We start from the raw sequence: 20,880 nt of genomic DNA on the forward strand, positions 1-20,880 counted from the left end.
GTATCAACCGAGCTCCTCTAGTGAGTTAAGGCTGCAAACTGCTTTTGTTTTAAATTGTATTCATTAACTCCTCACTAGTTATTCGATCACACATCTAATCTTCAGCATTTTGTAGTAGAATCGAGTGTTAAAAACTTACATTTTCTTCTTGCTTTAAATATTGATCGTCCGTGTTTCACTTAAATAGAACTATACATCTAAAATATTGATATAATTGTTCGAAATACTTAAACTTACATTTGATATTAACAAATTTATGTTTATGACAGGATTTTCTTCCTACTGCCAGTCTACATTTTATGACGTCTCCACCTCGGCCAAACTCAATTATTTTGCTGCCTAAATAGCAAAACTCGTTGACAAAGTTTAGTGTCACTTCCTAATCTAATTTCTCCACCAATCACCTAATTTGATACTTCATTCCACAACCCCGTCCTTTACCTTTGTTGATATTCATCTTACAATCTCTTTTCAAGAATTCGTTCCCCTCACCTATTCTTCAACTCTTTAGCCTTTGTGATAGAATCACAATGCAGTCGGTAAACTTAAACGTTGTAAGTATCTTATCACTGCTGCCTTCTCAGTTTAAAAGGATGTATTCCAGAAAACAGTTCCCGAATCTTTTGCTAAATCTATGCTATAAGCGTAGTTTTGCCTTTCACCTGTATTCTAAGAAAATCTGGCAGTACTGCCTCGCGTTTCCTCACATTTTTCCAGAATCCAAACTAAAATGTCGAGTGACTAGGGCCTCCCGTCGTGCAGACCGTTTTCCGGGTGCAAGTCTTTCGATTTGACGTCGCTTCGGCGACTTGCGCGTCGATGGGGATGAAATGATAATGGTTAGGACAACACAACATCCAGTCCGTGAGCGGAGAAAAATCTCCGACCCAGCCGGGCATCGGACCCTGGCCCTTAGGATTGACATACTGTCGTACTGACGACTTTTTTAAATTATATTCTCATTTTGTTCGATTTTGTTCGTTGCATTTGGTCGGTGCGGATGTCCCAGGACACCCGTTCAAGTTCAGTGTTGAGCCGTTGACTCAGTTTTTTATTACAGAGGGCAGCTAACCCTCTGACCGAACACGCTGAGCTACCGTGACGGCACGACTCAGCTACCGGGGACGGACAGAATCCAAACTGATCTTCCATGAGGACAAAGTAAACAAAAAAAAATTGTGTCAGTGTTTTTTTTTTACAAGTAGACCGTTATATTTAAAATTTGATAGTGATATGATTTACACTGGCATCAAACCAAGCTATAGACCGTCATCTGCTTTCTGTTAATACTACAAAAACTTTTGGATTCCTCTTAATTTTTTTTAGTTAATGCCTAAATCGTGACTGCAACACATAAAAGCGTAGACGAAAGGATTAACTTACCAAGGGCACCGAGACGATAGGTGATTGTCACGAATACAACGCCCTTCTCCACAAAATAGTCTGGAGTGCCGCTGGAAGACGACCCAGCTTCGAAGGCACCGCCATGGATGTAAACCATGACGGGGAAAGGACGGCTCCCCGTACCCGGTGCGTACACATTGAGGTAGAGGCAGTCTTCGGAGCCGACAGGTGGTCGCAAGCCGAGAGCCGATGGCTGGGCACACTTCTCCGCGAAGGACAGCGCGTCTCGAACTCCGGACCAGGAGGTCGCAGGCTGCGGGGCCTGTGGACGTCAACACACGAGTTAAGGGGAGCTGTCTGACATGACCAGTTTCTCGTCAATGGACGATGTATTTTTGTAAAAACTGCAGTACTAATCGGCTAAAATATCATAAAGCAAGAAAAAGTGCAAGGCTTATTCATTTGACTTTCTGCAAACGTTGGATTGTGGACTCCACGTCGTCGCTAAAATCAGATCACATAGCTTACGGATTACTGTGAAAATATATTAATTTTCAAGCGATAATGGCGAAGTAAGACATACCTGCTTAGGACAGTGACAGAAATAAATAACACCAAGAAGAAGTTACGCGAGGTGGGCGAAAGTTGGTAGGCGTGTTTCTACGTCTGAAAGTTGGTGTCTATTTTAACACGATAGTGTATCGTAAAGGGAAGAGAGACTTTATTCAGTCACAAACACGCGGCCGCAGACGCACAGGCGGCGGTTGGGATCGGTTCAAATCCGTGTTGACAACTGAAATTAGCTTTTCAGGAGCACGTGGAGGGCAAGTTTCACACTATGCTCCACATAGTGGGTTAACTCGGCACTTCCACTGGCCGCTAGGGCGACCCCGTGAATCGGAACAGCCGTCCGTTGGGCACCACAATGGTTCCTCGTTTCTCATGACTGTGTTTCGCGTCGAGTGCAGAACTAAGCTTACCCCAGAATTAATAAAGGGTGAGCCATATCTATCACTGATGTGCCAATAGCCTCATTTGAAGTGGAAAATTACGCGTGTGAGAATCCTCCTTCGATAGCCGCATTAGTTTATAAGATATGGCAAGTTAAATGTTATAAATAATTCCTGAAATGTAAAAGTGAATGTCTCGGCAACGCATTATGCAATTGCGACAAACGAGGTGTCTATGGATACATCACGTAGAACTGTATCGGACTGTGGTAGTCGATTCACTGAAATTATTAACACATTTAAATGAGAGACTGAAAAGTGGATTTCGCGCAATTGAAAACAGCTTTTCTTAATAAACAGAGAAACATTAAAACTAGCGGCGATACAGTACTAGCGGCGATACAGTATACTTGATATATATATAACAGATTATTTAATGTAGAATTTAAACTGTTTCTGAATACTGTGATAGTCGAGCCGTCCGCAGTGGCCGAACGGTTCTAGGCGCTTTAGTCCGGAACCGCGCGACTGTTACGGTCGCAGGTTCGAATCCTACCTCGGGCATGGATGTGTGTGATGTCCTTAGGTTAGTTAGGTTTAAGTAGTTCTACGTTCTAGGGGACTAATGACCTCAGAAGTTAAGTCCCATAGTGCTCAGAGCCATTTGAACCATCGTCTGCGGTCACGTGTTTGTAACTGAATAAAGTCTCTCTTCCCTTTACGGCACACTATCGTGTTGAAATAGACACCAACTTTCAGACGTAGAAACACGTCTACCAACTTTCGCCCATCTCGCGTAATTTCTTCTTGGTGTTATATTTTTCTCCAAATATGTACCAGATTATTTAACGTATAATTTAAATTGTTTCTTAATACATATACTCATAAATCCAGAAACAGAGGAGAACTATAGAGATGGTTGTTTACAATCAAATTATAGTATATAAAAGAAAACTAATAACAACATAATGTATCTCGGAAAAATTCTATGTGTTTTGATGTATCATATTTGTATAAAAGGTTAAATTAAGAGTTCCAGCAACTTAAATATTTAGTGTTTTAACTGTCTCCAGTGGCGCTTGACCGATGTTTCCTGGGTGATCAGCGGCGTTTTAGTTGGAGTCCAGGATCGGTCGCCACTGGAGTCGGTCAGACTGTATTAGTCTGTGTTAGGTGAAAGTTTTATCTGATGAACTGTGAAATAGCTGCTAGTTCGCGTGTGTGAGTTATTCAGAGTTCCTACTTTCGCACATAGAAATTTTTTCTCATTTGATGGACTTGGTATTATCGGGTTGCGTGTGAACAAGCCGCATTTGCAAGGCTTCAGTATGTAACCTTTGTGGAATTTATAGTTGAGATACGGTGGAACTTTAATAGTTTTCTAAAGAGAACTCACGCAATTAATAGGAGTTTATTATACCGCCTCCAAGATCTTAAGAAATTCAGTCAGGCTCTCTAATTTATTGTGAAGTGTGACTTTCAATTTTTCTATGTTCTCATTAAAAATAAACTCGAGTTTGTCAAACTTTAAAAAATATGTGGGTTTGGACATGATTTTTGCGTAGCAAATCCTGCCTGCATTGATAATAAATACTTTTGTGGAACATTGGGTACATTGAGACGAATGCGATTGGCGCGCCATAGACGAAACGTAGCCAAACCTGTAGTCCACCCACATTCAAGGGGGCCCATTGAAGTGATTGTGCTGTGTAATGTACCGATAAATCTTATCGTGCAATAGGACGTGGGGTCTCCGAGCTGATCTAGCACTTGTGAACCATTTAGAAATTGATCTTCGGCGGGTTGATCAGAGAGATTGTATTTTATTTCGTCGTCCACACTACATGCAGATACCCATACAACACGATCGGTCGCACTATTCAGTTTTCGCGCCAGTCGCATAAGAATGGTGCCAATAGTGACACTATGAGGATACATATCAGGTTTGCTTTAGATACACAGTGTAACGCTCGCGAGCATTGGTTATCTCTGAGACTGGACGTGGTGATTTGATGTTAGTCAAGAGTGCCTTTAAGCGATAAAAACGCCACTATCAACATGTCATTGAGTTTGAACGAGACTATGTAATAGGGCTACTAGAATTTCGATGTTTCTTTATGATAGTGCAGAATTACTTGGCAATAATATAGCCATTGTTCATGATTTCTGGCAGCGGTCACGAGAATATACGGTCGCAGGAAGCCCGGGATCCGGACGGCCACGTAGCAACACCGTGATGGAAGACCATCATGTTCCACCTACGGTTATGGCACCTCGTACTACATCTACAGCAGCAATTTGAGCAGCAGTTGGGACCACAATGACTCAATGAACTGCTACATATCGGTTACTTCAAGGACAGCTCCAAACCAGACGCTCTGTAGCGTGCTTCCCACTGACTCAAATGACTCCAAACCACCGTCTTGTATGACTTCAGATGTGTCAAGCGAGAGTTCATTGAAGGGCACACTAAAGGTCTGTTATGTTTTATGATGAAAGCTGGTTCTGTCTCGGTGCCAGTGATGGCCGTGTGTTGGTTAGAAGGAGACCAGTTGAGGCTCTGCAACCAGCCTGTGTGCATGCTATACAGAATGCACCTAAACTGGGAGTTATGGTCTGGGGTGCGCTTTCGTATGGCAGCAGGAGCCCTCTCGTGGTTATCCCACATACTCTCTCTGGAAATGTTTGTGTCAGTCAGGTAATTCGACCGGTTATGCTGACATTCGTGAAGAGCATTCCAGAGGGTGCTTTCCAACAGGATAACGCTCGCACACATACGGCTGTTGTAACACAGCCTGATCCACAGAGCGTTTACGTGTTGCCTTGGCCTGCTGGATCCCCAGATCTGTCTCTAGTCGAGCACATATGGGACATAATCGGCCGCAGCTCCAGCGTGATTCACAAACAGCATTAACTGTCCCTGTATTGGACCGACCAAGTGCAACAGTCATGGAAGTCTATTCCACGAACTGAGCATGCTTATATTCAACTTTCTGGAGTTTACACTGTTTATTAATGTACCAGTATTTCACATTTACCATGGTTTACCCTGGGGTTACATTAATCTGTGTTCTTGCACAATGCATGCGCGTTAGCATGCTTATATTCAACTTTCTGGCGTTTACACTGTTTATTAATATACCAGTACTTCACATTTGCCATGGTTTACCCTGGGGTTACATTACTCTGTGATCTTGCAATGTTAATTATTTAAATATGTAACCTAAACAAATATATTCCCAAAATTTCGTTGCTCCACATTAATTCCTTTTTGGTGTAGCGATTTTTTCGTCAGCTAACTTAATAGCGTGTTGGTCCTACTGTAGAACGCAATGTAACAGTTATTCGGTATGGCATGAATTCGAAACGTTCTTAAGTGTCCAGAGGTATGTGGCGCCATATATCTAAGTAAAGGTCACACAATTCAAGTAAATTAAGGGCCAACAGTTGGCCGACACAGAGCTAGTGCCCAATAGCATTGTAGACGATTTTCACTATATTCAGATCAAGCGAATGTGGTGTCCAAGACACCAATGTGAGTTCACTACCTTACTTATCATAATACAGTAATGCCGGCACCGACTGTTTCCTGCTGAAAGATGACATCACCATCAGTGAAGACATTAGACACGATGGAATGTAGGTGGTGTGCAACACTGTTCTCTCACAGATACCTTGGAAACACAGATGAACTGCCTCCTTCCCCCTCCACCAGCCATATCACGTCTACGCTGGCCCAAATGAATTCCTATTCTAGTATTCCCCCATTCGCCAATGCCTCTGGACAGCGCATATTTAGAGCAACTATTCGCCAGGACGACATTGTAGCAGGACACAATCGTCCACCTGACATAGGGAGATGCCTCCGATAAGGTGACATGGATTCGAATTTCTGTGAGCGGTGCTTCGGGAAACCTCAGGAACCAACGTGCAGAGATCATCCCGGGTGATTCGCCGATCTTCACGCATGCTTTGCTCAACCTTCAACACTGTCTCCTCAGAAATTAACGGTCTCCCGAAACTGACCGTCTCCCGCTCCTTTGTTCGTCATGAATTTCGGTCCGACCAGCTGCAAACTCTCTAGATCACTTACGAACGTTTTTGACATCCATGCACGCCTCACCATACACATCCGTCAACTTACGATGGAGTTCAATAGGCGCAGTGCTCTTTGCGTTCTAAAACCGAATAACTGAGCGCAATTCGTACTTCGCGGTATCATCCAACGGGAGCTCCATTCTCAACGGCTTTCAAGCCAAGACTGAGCGCCTCAGCGCGGCGTGCGCATGTTTACACACAGCGCGTGAAGCACTTTTCATAAGAGTGTGACCAACTGCAGCACAAACAGAGTTCTGTACTTATTAAAAAATAGGAGACCATACTTTTGTGATTATCCTCGTATCTGCGAAAATAACCTCAAACGACAGAAACCTATCAACGTAAGGAGAGAAATGTGTTTGTTAGATTTATAATCCATGAACAATTTGTACAACTAATCGCAATGATTTAGAACAGGCCGTTTTACATTTTTCTTAAACATTCATATGTAAATATAGCAATAAGATGACCAGTTTAATGTTTTTAAATGGTGGTAACACATTGTTTAAAATAGTTATAACAAGTAGCATTGGCCGACCGGGGTGGCCGAGCGGTTCTGGGCGCTACAGTCTGGAACCGCGCGACCGCTACGGTCGCAGGTGCGAATCCTGCCTCTGGCATGGATGTGTGTGATGTCCTTAGGTTACTTAGGTTTAAGTAGTTCTAAGTTCTAGGGAACTGATGACCTCAGAAGTTAAATCCCATAGTGCTCAGAGTCATTTGAACAAGTAGCACTGATATCCCCGCTACGGCTATTTGGATTCTCAGTTTCAAGCCTAAGATAAATTGTTCTTATAAGACAGTATGACCTCGCTATGTGTCATATGGGTTTGGAACAGGTTACGTTGTTGTTGTTGTGGTCTTCAGTCCTGAGACTGGTTTGATGCAGCTCTCCATGCTACTCTATCCTGTGCAAGCTTCTTCATCTCCCAGTACCTACTGCAACCTACATCCTTCTGAATCTGCTTGGTGTATTCATCTCTTGGTCTCCCTCTACGATTTTTACCCTCCACGCTGCCCTCCAATACTAAATTGGTGATGCCTTGATGCCTCAGAACATGTCCTACCAACCGATTCCTTCTTCTAGTCAAGTTGTGCCACAAACTTCTCTTCTCCCCAATCCTATTCAACACCCCCTCATTAGTTATGTGATCTACCCATCTAATCTTCAGCATTCTTCTGTAGCACCACATTTCGTAAGCTTCTATTCTCTTCTTATTTAAACTATTTATCGTCCATGTTTCACTTCCATACATGGCTACACTCCATACAAATACTTTCAGAAACGACTTCCTGACACTTAAATCTATACTCGATGTTAACAAATTTATCTTTTTTAGAAACGCTTTCCTTCACATTGTCAGTCTACATTTTATATACTCTCTACTTCGACCATCATCAGTTTTTGCTCCCCAAATAGCATAATTCCTTTACTACTTTAAGTGTCTCATTTCCTAACCTAATACCCTCAACATTACCTGACTTAATTCGACTACATTCCATTATCCTCGTTTTGCTTTTGTTGATTTTCGTCTTATATCCTCCCTTCAAGACACTATCCATTCCTTTCAACTGCTCTTCCAAGTCCTTTGCTGTCTCTGACAGAATTACAATGTCAACCTCAAAGTTTTTATTTCTTCTCCATGAATTTTAATACCTACTCCGAACTTTTCTTTTGTTTCCTTCACTGCATGCTCAATATACAGATTGAATAACATCGGGGAGAGGCCACAACCCTGTCTTACTCCCTTCCCAACCACTGCTTCCCTTTCATGTCCCTCGACTCTTATACCTGCCATCTGGTTTCTGTACGAATTGTAAATAGCCTTTCGCTCCCTACGTTTTTCCCTTGCCACCTTCAAAATTTGAAAAAGAGTATTCCAGTCAACATTATCAAAAGCTTTCTCTAAGTCTACAAATGCTAGAAACCTAGGTTTGCCTTTCCTTAATCTAGCTTCTAAGATAAGCCGTAGGGTCAGTATTGCCTCACGTGTTCCAATATTTCTACGGAATCCAAACTGATCTTCCCCAAGGTCGGCTTCTACTAGTTTTTCCATTCGTCTGTAAAGAATTCGCGTTAGTATTTTGCAGCCGTGACTTATTAAACTGATAGTTCGGTAATTTTCACATCTGTCAACACCTGCTTTCTTTGGGATTGGAATTATTATCTTCTTCTTGAAGTCTGAGGGTATTTCGCCTGTGTCATACATCTTGCTCACCAGATGATAGAGTTTTGTCAGGACTGGCTCTCCCAAGGCCGTCAGTAGTTCTAATGGAATGTTGTCTTCTCCCGGGGCCTTGTTTCGACTCAGGTCTTTCAGTGCTCTGTCAAACTCTTCACGCAGTATCATATCTCCCATTTCATTTTCATCTATATCCTCTTCCATTTCCATAATATTGTCCTCAAGTACATCGCCCTTGTATAGATCCTCTATATACTCCTTCCACCTTTCTGCTTTCCCTTCTTTGCTTAGAAATGGGTTTCCATCTGAGCTCTTGATATTTATACTAGTGGTTCTCTTTTCTCCAAAGATCTCTTTAATTTTCCTGTAGGCAGTATCTATCCTACCCCTAGTGAGATAAGCCTCTACATCCTTACACTGACCCTGTATCCATTCCTGCTTAGAGATTTTGCACTTCCTGTCGATCTCACTTTTGAGACGTTTGTTATCCTTTTCGCCTGCCTCATTTACTGCATTTTTATATTTTCTCCTTTCATCAATTAAATTCAATATTTCTTCTGTTACCCAAGGATTTCTACTAGCCCTCGTCTTTTTACCTACTTGATCCTCTGCTGCCTTCACTACTTCATCCCTCAGAGCTACCCATTCTTCTTCTACTGTATTTCTTTCCCTCATTCCTGCCATTTGTTCCCTTACGCTTTCCCTGAAACTCTGTACAACCTCTGGTTTAGTCAGTTTATCCAGGTCCCATCTCCTTAAATTCCCACCTTTTCGCAGTTTCTTCAGTTTTAATCTACAGTTCATAACCAATAGTTTGTGGTCAGAGTCCACATCTGCCCCTAGAAATGTCTTACAATTTAAAACCTTGCTCCTAAATCTCTGTCTTACCATTATATAATCTATCTGATACCTTTTAGTATCTCCAGGCTTCTTCCATGTATACAACCTTCTTTTATGATTCTTGAACCAAGTGTCAGCTATGACTAAGTTGTGCTCTGTGCAAAATTCTACCTGGCGGCTTCCTCTTTCATTTCTTACCCCCATCCATATTCACCTACTACGTTTCCTTCTCTCCCTTTCCTTACTACCGAATTCCAGTCAGCCATGACTATTAAATTTTCGTCTCCCTTCACAATCTGAATAATTTCTTATATTTCATCATACATTTCATCAATTTCTTCGTCATCTGCAGAGATAGTTGGCATATAAACTTGTACTACTGTAGTAGGCATGGGCTTCGTGTCTATCTTGGCCACAATAATGCGTTCACTGTGCTGTTTGTAGTAGCTTACCCGCATTCCTATTTTTTATTCATTATTAAACCTACCTCTGCATTACCCCTATTTGACTTTGTATTTTTAACCCTGTATTCGCCTGACCAAAAGTCTTGTTCCTCCAGCCACTGATCTTCACTACTTCTCACTATATCCAACATTAACCTATCCATTTCCCTTTTTAAATTTTCTAACCTACCTGCCCGACTAGGGGATCTGACATTCCACGCTCCGATCCGTAGAACGCCAGTTTTCTTTCTCCTGATAACGACAACCTCTTGAGTCGTCCCCGCCCGAAGATCCGAATGGGGGACTGTTTTACCTCCGGAATATTTTACCCAAGATGCCATCATCATCATTAACCATACAGTAAAGCTGCATGCCCTCGGGATTAGTTAAATAAAGTGATTACAAGTATAGGATGACAACCCGTTTTAAGACTCTCATATGTGTTACTCACACGGAATCGAAGATCTCCCAGAGGTGGCGTAGCATAAGGTATGCCCCGGAACTGGTTGTAGAGAGCGCCGTTCAGTGATGTGGCCACCACACCCCTCAAGCCACCGTTTTCTACAGTCACGAATACGTCATCTCCCTAAAACAAGTTCTCAATTACCATCTACACATACACATACACAAACATTACACATTTGAAGAAAGCATCAACGAGACTCACATGTAGCACTAACTGTGGCTAAGTATATCACCGTTAAGAGAATTTATCGGCATTATTTCATATACCACTGCCGGTGACAGTTTCTACCACTATCATTATTAACTACCCTAAGGAGGGAAGAAAGGAAATTCAAGGGGCTCTTACTTGATTCTGTACACCACCTACAAAAAATAGAAAAGTCCCTGCGAAAGAGATCGTTATCCCTCAGAAAGGCAAAATTATGTTACTTTAATGAAATTTTAGGGAACTAACTGTTCAGAGAAGGGAGTAATGTCTGAGTATGGATATAGCGTAGTTAATGTACTGTCTGCATTTGGAGAGGAGCAAACTTCAAGTAAAACAGTTTTTGGTTTCTCCCAACCACTTCAGGAGACACCTAGAACGGTTTTGTTAGTGATTTCATAAGGCATTGTTGTCTTCGGAACTAAGTGGGGAGTCAATCCAGTTCATTTGCAGATAACTGCAGTGAACATAAGCTTTGCTGTGGTTGAATGAATATTAAAAACTATTCTCAAAAACATAAGCCCATAAAAAGCATGTCAATGTCGCACTCAATGAAACTGAAAGAACTGTGACAACCTGTTTGAAACTTACTTCAGTGACACTATCACATTACTGACATTTTTCCTTTAAATGTTGAAACAACGCCCTCTGGGAAGGGTGGAAGAGTCAGATGTCCAATCCTACTGAACTCACGCACAGCCACCACTTCAAAGCTCCCTATGTAAGGTCGAGGAAGAGTTTCACGCGTGGAATCACACCCATGATGTTCAATCCCGACACATATTCGATGTTGCTGGAATATAGAATTTTTCACCTAAGGAAAAGAAACGGCCGACTTTCGCCATTTACCATACACCTGGTGAAATGAAATGAAGTAATCGTCTGGCATCATTGCCTGAAAGTCCCCTCTTGGGGAAGTTTTGCCCTAAATCTTCTCATTGGACGCCATATTGGGCGACTTGGTTGTCGGTGAGGATGAAATTATGATGATGACAACACACCACCCAGTCCTCGTGTGAAGAACATCTCCGACCTAGCCGGAAATAGAAGCCGAGTCCGCTGACAACTCAGCTGAAGGGCCCGACGTACGCTCGATAGGTTGAGGACTGCAGGAACACCATGGTGAAACGGAATTACAATGACAACATCATTTTATATTGCAGACGAATCTAGAGTCCTATACATCTCAAATCAATGCTATTCTGTAAACCTGAAGACTGATTTCATCATAGGATAGTTCTACAAAAGCTGTGTAATATCCGGAAACTATTTACTGCTCTTTGCATTCGGAGAGTAAGGTAACAGTCTGAACTGCAGCTATGTCTCTTATCAATTAGCTACCTACAATTTTGACTTTGCCTCCTTCGATGTCGATTACCGTACCTCTTGAACGATGGGAAGGCGTGGGACAGCCACTACCTTCGTGGAGAAGGCAGCAGCGACTAGCAGCAACGCAACAGAATGCATGTTAGGCTCTGAGCGGCAGCAACCATCCTGGCAATACATATACCCACAGATCGGAGCGGAGTTATTTATCATTTGATCTGTAATGAAAGGCGATAATTAACTATAGTTCAAGTATCCCTCGATTGGTTCAAAGAAACACATTGCATCATAAATAATGACTCTAACTTATCGCCAGTAAAGGATCGCGCTGCAAAATACGATAATTCTGTGTACCTCGTAGGACATGCAGTATTAATCACACATGGGACTAATACAGGTATTGTTTTTAGGGCCCATGTGTATTGGACCTTTTTTTTCTTGTTTTGGTCCATGCTACCGCCACTGAAAGTTTCCTACCCGTCAGTCTTAACTACAGGAGTACATGTATTCCACTGTAAGAGGCATCAGAACAACTTTCGATTATAACCTATAACTCGTTTGTTTCCGGGCCAGGGTCCCTTACCTCAAATTGATACATCCATCGTACTCCATCATCCCTCAAATTTTGTAACAACATCACGTTATGATACTGTACATAGCGTTTCACAATTGATGGTACACACTTCTACAGATTGTAGAGGCACTTAATAGATCAATATTTACATAAAAACTCATGTCAGCAAACGTCATTCAACGAAGCTACGAAGAATCAAAGTTATAGGGACCGGACCCTGTAAATGCATGTACATATATGGTGATTCCGTGATGATGTTACAAACTTTCAAAGATGATGGATATTAAATGTATCAATTTGAAGTAAGTTTCTCTGGTTCGAAAAATAACGAGTCGAAAGTTACAAGCGAAAATCATTCTGATATCTCTGACAGTGGGATGCATCTACCAGTACAGTTGTTGCTAAGGATGTAGGATACGCAATTTTCAGAGCTGGTAGTATGGACCAACACAAGAACAAATGTCTGATGAACACACACTCTAAAACGCATAATTGACGAGCTATGAGCATCTCCACTATTGAACAAGTGCTCGTAGCTCTTAAGGTATGCATTTTGGAGCCCTACATTTTTAAGAAAGTAGTACCAGTACATGTATCTCACTGTCAGAGGTGCCAGAAACGTTATCGCTTATAATTTTCGACTTGTTCGTTTTCAAACCAGGAACCCTTACCTCAGTCGCCAGCATCCTTGAAAATTAATAATATTATCATTGAATCACCCTATACATACATACATTTACAGGCACCGACGTCTATAGCTTTGACGCTCTGTAGCGTCGCTGGATGAACTTTCTGAACACGGGTTCCTATGTAAAACTTTATCTATCACGTCTCCTCTACAATCTTTAGAAGTGTGTGACATGAATGGTGAAAAACCCTTTACATGCATAAAAATACGGGCACTCTTAGCGTCTTTGGATGGCGTTTCCGGTCACAGGTTCACGTCTTCATTTCGTTCCTCAAGACACATACACACACACACACACACACACACACACACACACACACACACACACACACACACACAAGGTAGCAATTATTGGACTACATGAAATAAAATAGTCATAAGCTCTGAACGGTATGCGTTTGGACGTTCACACTGCTTGGTTGGCTGTGGTGCTTGACAGGAATTAGTATGCACAAGCATGCCTTGTTTTAGCGACGAAGCCCCATTACATTTGGACTGGATCGTCAATAAGCAAAATTGTCGCATCTGGTGGACTGTTAATCTCCATTTCGCCATCGATAAGTCTCTTCACCCTCAAATGGTGACTGTGTGATGTGCAATGTCCAGTCACGGAATAATCAGTGCGATATTCCTTGATGGCAAGGTGACTACCGAACGGTACGTGAAGGTTTTTAAGATGATTTCATCCGCATTCTCCAAAGTGACACTGATTTCGACAAGATGTGATTCATGCAAGACGGAGCTCGACCCCATCGAAGCATGAGAATGTTTGATGTCCTCGTGGAGCACTACGGGGACCGCATCCTGGCTGTGGCGTACCCAGAGGCCAGTGGCACGGGCCTCGATTGGCCGCTATACTCTCTGGATCTGCACGCATGCGGCTCTTTTTTCGTGGGGCTGCATTAAAGACAAGACGTACGGCAATAACCCAAAGACCTTTGATGAGCTGAAAACAGGCATTCAGTTGATAATCGCTAGCTTCGATGTTCCGACACTTCAGCGCCTCATGCAGAATTTCGCTACTCGTCTGCGCCACATCATCGCCAATGATGACAGACTTTTTTTCATATAGTTCAATAATTTTCACACTGTATGTATGAGTCATGGCGACTTCATTTCATCTTTTCTTGCCCCTTCATTTGCTGCCTCCCCGCAAGCTGGCATGAATTACTCTTGGCGTCCTGTGTGTTATCGATGGCGAAGTCTTGAAAACAAACCGGAGCGTGTGGAGTTGGGAAGTGTATGGGTACCTCGTGACGGGGAAACACCGACAGTGGTAAGCCTGTCAGCTGTGTGGCCGTTGGCCCTATTTGTGCGGACGCCGAGTAGTTACGAATGTACCGTTAACGGCTCCATCGGTTTCACCGCTCCCTTCAGTGTTCTTCACCTGAACTGTTTTCCCTTATGTCCATGCTGCGTGCTTTTGGATGCTGGTGTTTTGCATTGAGCTGAAATTATGGAATAACGATTTCTTGATGCAGCAATGGTTGGTATCACTCGGGCAGCGATATACCCGCCTCTAAAACTCTCGCTTTATGGCTATCTCAAAAATTTTTTACCCATTGTAATTATTGTTAAATACAACTGGTCTGTTTGAGTTTGATCCATTTAATGGTTAGTGCTTGTTCCGCACAAGTAACGGTGGCTGCTTGCCATTGTAGATGTTACTTGAAGTTTTGCTTTACTATTGCTTGTTTACGCGACAAGCTTTAAACCTGGTGGCCTTCAAATCAGTGTTATTTTCCTGTGAGCCGTCAGGCCGTTTGTTGTTATCCTAGTGTTTAATGAAATTCCGTGTCTAGTGCTGTTAAATTCCTCATAAGCTCTATGGTAAATATGGTTTATTAAGTAGTTGTTTCAACGCCTTGGGATATTTTCTTGGATTTATTATTGAATCTTTTAATTATATTAACTAAATTTGTCGAACTAACGCATGCTGTTCAAATTGTGTTTTAGATCGTTCTGCCTTTGTGTCATAGAAGAGAGCCCTACTTGTAAATGTTAGCAATTAATACCGCCTCCTAGAGGTAAGCTCCTGTTTCCATAGAAATTTCAGTTTGACGCAAACAAGTCGGGCTGTATAGCCTAGGTGACTTATTGACTGTTTTTCTATTTGAACTAATTTTCTGAGATTAATAATTTCACCCTGTTCAGTTAAGTTGTTTTGGGGGGAGACGTATATAAAGCCATCATTTTACTGTTTTATGTTATTAAATGACGTTTGCCCTGTGAAGGTTTGATTAACGCCACTGTTTGATTATCATTGCGTATTTAACGGATTTATATCATTAAGTTATAAAGGTGTGGGTGAATTATATTACATATTTTAGCTCATGTTTCATCTGAATGGTGCTTAACGGCTCTTACTTCTACAAGTTTCGGGTCTGTTGTGGAGGTGGCGATTGGCTGTGGGGACCTGTTACTGTTATGCGTCGATATAGTGTTTCTCGGGATTATTTTTGGCCGCCGTACATTACCTTAGCAGAGCTATTCACGCTAGTACCGTATTTCTTAAGTTTGTTTACCCTACGCTCTTTTTTACAAGCTCCTATGTTAATATTTTCCGCCAAACCTTTTCTGTCTCTCCTGAAATGGGTGATAATATCAGATTTATTATTAACCATCAGATTTTCTGGGTCAGATTATTTCTGCCTGTACTCATTGCGCTAATATTTGGAAACTTTGTGCTTTTGTTTCTTTAGTGGTCTATGTGTGAGATGTTTTTCTAATTATTTTGCCATGACTGTCATTTTATATTCGTTCCATGCGTGTAAAAGAAAATCTTGCTCGATCATATCTGTTGGCACTTAACTTTTATGTTTAGTCTGTTCTGAAAATTGAATGTTTGGAATTGTGATCTGGTAATTAGTATTTGCAGCCTCAGATTCTCTATTCTAAGGCTAGTTTGGTTAATATTGAAACTAATTTACATTTCTAAAAAACCTTTTAAGAGCCATAAGTTGAGATTTGTTCTGAAAGTTATGGGGGAGTAATTCTTTTAATTATTCCTAGACAAAATGCTTTAATTAAGAAATGTCTTACCTTATTATGTTGCAATTTTGTATTTATTACTGATTTCTTGCTGATGGCTTGTGGCCTCTGATCAGTGGTTAAAACTGGTTACTTGTGAAAAAGAAAAAGAAAAAAAAAATCTTAAACCTTCATAGCTATTACGAATTTAAGATCACAAATTTTGAGGACTATCGGTGTATGGTTAGGAATCTGTATGCGTTTACTAGAAATTGTTTTACGTTTTTAGGCCAATGTAAAAACGTGGTATGTCAAAAATCATTTTATGTAAATAATTGTTTTCTCCATTTTATTGAGGGTAGTGCGGAAGTTTTTAATCGATTTCAAACATTTTGATGATATTATAAAAGAGAGATGTGGTAAATTTCAGGTTTATTTCAGTTTTTCTTGGCCTGACACAACCAATATATTGCTTCCTCCTACGTACATCATGCGAAAAGGCTGTTAAGATAAAAATTAGATGTTTTAGATGACGCCGAGGTTACTAGGAATCGTTCTTCCTATGAATGATAAGATGGAAAAAGTAGTATTACACAAAGTGTAGTCCAGCACACACCAGACAAGAAAGCGAGTTAATACTGCTTTGGCATCCAGTTCTGAGCTACGCTTAGTATCTAGTCTCCAGCTCATTGGGAAGCTGGTTGAAAATCAGTTGTATGGAACGGTCAAACATGGAAGAAAGTTATATATTAAGAACGCTGTTATCAGCTCATGATGTGATAACATGCAGTCTTCATCCTGCTGGACGCAAAATAGGGGGTTAGAATTACCATTCGATACCACAACAAAACTCTGAGTAGCGTGCATTGGAAATGTAATGCCTATTGTAAGCTCATTTTTTGGCTGTATGATTAGCGCACAATTGTGAAAGTTACTACAATCATATTTGTGGGAACGTATGAGTCATGTCGATATGTACAGACCACGAATTACTGTAATCTTCTATAACACCTCATCGAAGATTCGATTATACTGTCACATTTTTGAACATTTATATTCCAAATCATATGTGATAGCTTCCAAGGATATTTTGTAATCTGAGACTTTTTAATCACCTCTCCTAGATTTGATTGTGACCTGCTGTTTATATCTGACTTTGTGCTGCTCAGAAGTAGTTACCATACAACATGACTAGCGGCGTCAGCATCAAGGTCTCATACGTTCACTTCGATCTTCATACATGCGAATTTTCTTGTAAAATGAGTAATTATGACTACAAATTTTCTATTCTGAAGAAGTTTATATTTTTATGACTGTGCGTGTAGATGTTGTGCCTAAAATTTAAATCGAATGGCAAATCATGAATTTTAATTCAATATCAAACAACGTTATGTAAGGTCTCATTGCTACCCATGCGTACAATACGAAACTGAAATTCGAAATAAACGATAAAATAAACTAAATTTCTCTATTTCTACTTAAATTATATCTCAATCATGTATTTTTCCTGATTTGTATCAGAACTTGAAAGAGCCTGGGCTATTTTTTGTCACGTTTATGTAAACTGATGCGGTGAGAACATCACTGTATGGTTTTGTAACCGCCGAGAGCCAAGCCTGAAAGCACGCTGCCTACAACTGTACCTCTGAAGTATGCTGAGACAGCATAAATGAAGATGCTAAGTCGTCAGTGTTTGGGGAACGATTAAAACATAGGGCATTATCTTACTTAAGCTTCTGTCTCTTGTGGATTACGCAGATCTTTGGTCCTCCTATAACACTTTTTAGTTCCACTCAAGCGAAGTAATGCTCACGTTATTTTCACATCTAGTTTTCTCTGGAAGTCTCATTGCCTATCCGAAGGTCACTGTTTCGCAACAGCTTTTGTGGTTACACAGATCACCGTATCTCGAGTACTACACTCTGTGATACATATCTTTTCATGTTCCTTATCATCCGAAGATAAGTGAGATTGGAAATACCACACTGACTCCACCATTTCCTGTCTTGATTACAATTATTGACGTAATGTCCTAGTTCACTCATAGTGATTGAAACTATTTCATTGACTACCTAAAGGCTACCGAAAACTTTTGTTTTATCATGGCAAAGTACGTGAAACGTTTTTGGGACTGTTGTTTAGGAGAAATTTTTTGCATGTAACAAGACAAGATTGATGATTTTACGACCATGATACTTCGTATCAATACGTTGGGCGAATTCTCTGTATTGTGCTGTTCTGTAGACGTACACTGAGGTGACAAACTTCATGAGTTAATGGTGTGCATGTATACTAATTAAATTAATATTGCGTAGTCGGCCCCGATAGCTGAGTGGTCAGCGTGACGGATTGCCGTCCTACGGGCCCGGGTTCGATTCCCGGCTGGGTCGGGGATTTTCTCCACTCATGGACTGGGTGTTGTGTTATCTTCATCGTCATTTCATCCCCATCCGGCGTGCAGGTCGAATGTAATAAGTCCTGCACCAAGGCGGACGGACCTGCCCCATAATGGGCCTCCCGGCCAATGACGCCAAAGGCTCATTTCCATTTCCAATATCGAGTACACAAGGTAATGAGCAATGCATGAGCAGCGCTATCATTTGTACCCTGGTAGTTCACGTGAAAAGGTTTCCTACGTGGTTATGGCCGCACTACATGAATTATCAGACTTTGAACTCGAAATGGTAGTTGGCACTAGACGCGTGGGGCATTCCATTTCAGAAATCGGTAAGGAAATCAATATTCAGATATCCACAGTGTCAAAAGTGTGGCGAGAATACGAAAGTTCAAGCATTATCTCTCACCATGGACAACGCAGTGGCCGACGGCTGTCACTTAACGACAGAAATCAATTTGGGACGCAAGTCGAACGTATTCGTTAGAGCGGCGAAATTTGGTGTTAATGGGCTATGGGAGCAGACGACCAATGCGAGTTCCTTTTGTACTTACATAACGACATCTGCTGCAGCGCCTCTCCTCGACTCGTGGGCATATCGGGTGGAACCATGACGGTTGGAAAACCGTGGCCTGCTCAGATGAGTCCCGATTTCTGTTGGTAAGAGCCGATTGCAGGGTTCGAGTGTGGCGCAGACTCCACTAAGCCAGCAAGGCACTGTTGTCAGCAAGCTGGCTGCGGCTTCATAAAGGTGTGTGTTGTCTTTACGTGGAATGGGCTGGTTCCTCTGCTCCAACTGAACCGATCATTGACAGGAAGAGATTATTTTCGGCTATTTGGATTTCATGTTCCAAAAGAATAACGGAATTCTTATGGATGACAGTACTCCATGTCACCGGGCCACAGCTGCTTGCGCTTGGTTTGAAGAACATTGTAGATAACTCGAGCGAATGATTTGGCCACCCAGATCGCCAGTCATGAGTCCCATAGAACATTTATGTGACATAATCGAGAGGTCACTTCGCGCACAAAATCATATACCGGCAGCAATTTCGCAGTTATGTACGGCTATAGGGCAAGCATGGCTAAGTAGTTCCGCAGGAGACTTCCAACGAGTTGCACAACACCGGTCAAAATGAGGTGCGGCCCGATATTAGGAGGTGTCCCATGACATTTCTCACCTCAGTGTACAGTCTGGACCGCAAGAATTACCATTATTAAGTTGCTTCAATACCCTGGGGATATCTATTTCTAAGTTACTCAGGTTAGCAGCTGTTCTTGATTCGAATCTTCGAATACTGACTTCGTTTCGTTTGGTGAAGGACTTTCGGAAAATCTTAATTAGTAAGTCCACTTTAGTGGCACTGTCATCGGTAGCATTGATATTGCATTGCGCAGCGAAGATATTGACTGTCTCTTGCCACTGGTGTTCCTTACATTAGACCAGAATCTCTTTGTTTCGAGAAACGTGATCGTCGATCGACCAACGTGTTGTTGAGGTAAGAACCCTGAAGAGATGTCCTGGATACGTAAGTACAGGTCACCATTGCTTTTAACTGACATTCAGGTTTAATGAATGTCACTGCTCCAAATAACGCTATTCATATTCCATCATTGCCAGACACAGAATAAGCCGGACTGTGGTTTGTGAGGTGTGGGGTTCAAATCTCTATCACGTCACCATCATTTACGGTTTACGTACTTATCCTAAATCCATTAAGGCGAAAGGATGGTTGCTTTGAAAACTAAATGACCGATTTGCGTATCTTCCTTATCCGACATATGTTCATACTCCCTGTCTTATGACGTAAAAAACGAGTCTTCTGTAGGAATCGACATAAATTAATCATTGACAGATCATTTTAGGCACAAATTGTTCTTCTCGTTCACGAGATCCAGTAGGAATCTTCAGTTAGTGCGCTGTTGCTTGAGTTGCAGAATGCCTTAGTTCTGCACTGGCGCCGGGTGAATAGAACACGTGTACATGAAAAATCTTAACAGATCCGGTTGAAATGAAGAATTCCTTGTAAAAACATATTAGTACGTCGATCATAATGGTGAGACACTGTGAGAAGCGAAACTTGCTAACAGCGTGTTTTAAGGAAGAGAAAAATTGCTGTGGTTCTTCAGGGATATTGTATGAGTATTTTGATAATAATGTAATGATGATTTACTCACGTTGTTTCCATATTACCCTTGTTTCCGTTAAGATACCTTCAAAAGAGTGAAAAGGCCATGTAATGTGTAGTTAGCAACACGAAAGTGCATCAAACCTTGTCTGCAAAAGTTCTGTGTTGTTGTTGCCAGTAATGCGGTAACAGCTGACCATACCGTTGTTGTGCCACTCTTCCTTTGCATTCAGCACTGAAATGGCTTATGGGCTTGAAGGACCTGACTAG

At 41.6% G+C, this 20,880-nt stretch overlaps 1 protein-coding gene across 1 annotated transcript in view; it reads right to left on the reverse strand.

Moving 5' to 3' along the window:
• The window catches only part of LOC124805657 (venom carboxylesterase-6-like), a 64,465-nt gene extending 52,470 nt beyond the window's left edge, over positions 1 to 11,995 (reverse strand). The window contains exons 1-3 of the mRNA XM_047266224.1: positions 11,948 to 11,995; positions 10,310 to 10,444; positions 1,384 to 1,666 (exon numbers count right to left, since the gene is read on the reverse strand). Of these exons, the coding sequence (XP_047122180.1) occupies positions 1,384 to 1,666; positions 10,310 to 10,444; positions 11,948 to 11,995 (466 nt within the window). The remainder of the gene's footprint in view (positions 1 to 1,383; positions 1,667 to 10,309; positions 10,445 to 11,947) is intronic.
• Positions 11,996 to 20,880: the final 8,885 nt, after the last annotated feature.

The sequence above is a fragment of the Schistocerca piceifrons genome, chromosome 7 (assembly GCF_021461385.2).
Source record: "Schistocerca piceifrons isolate TAMUIC-IGC-003096 chromosome 7, iqSchPice1.1, whole genome shotgun sequence".
NCBI classification, from domain to species: domain Eukaryota; kingdom Metazoa; phylum Arthropoda; class Insecta; order Orthoptera; family Acrididae; genus Schistocerca; species Schistocerca piceifrons.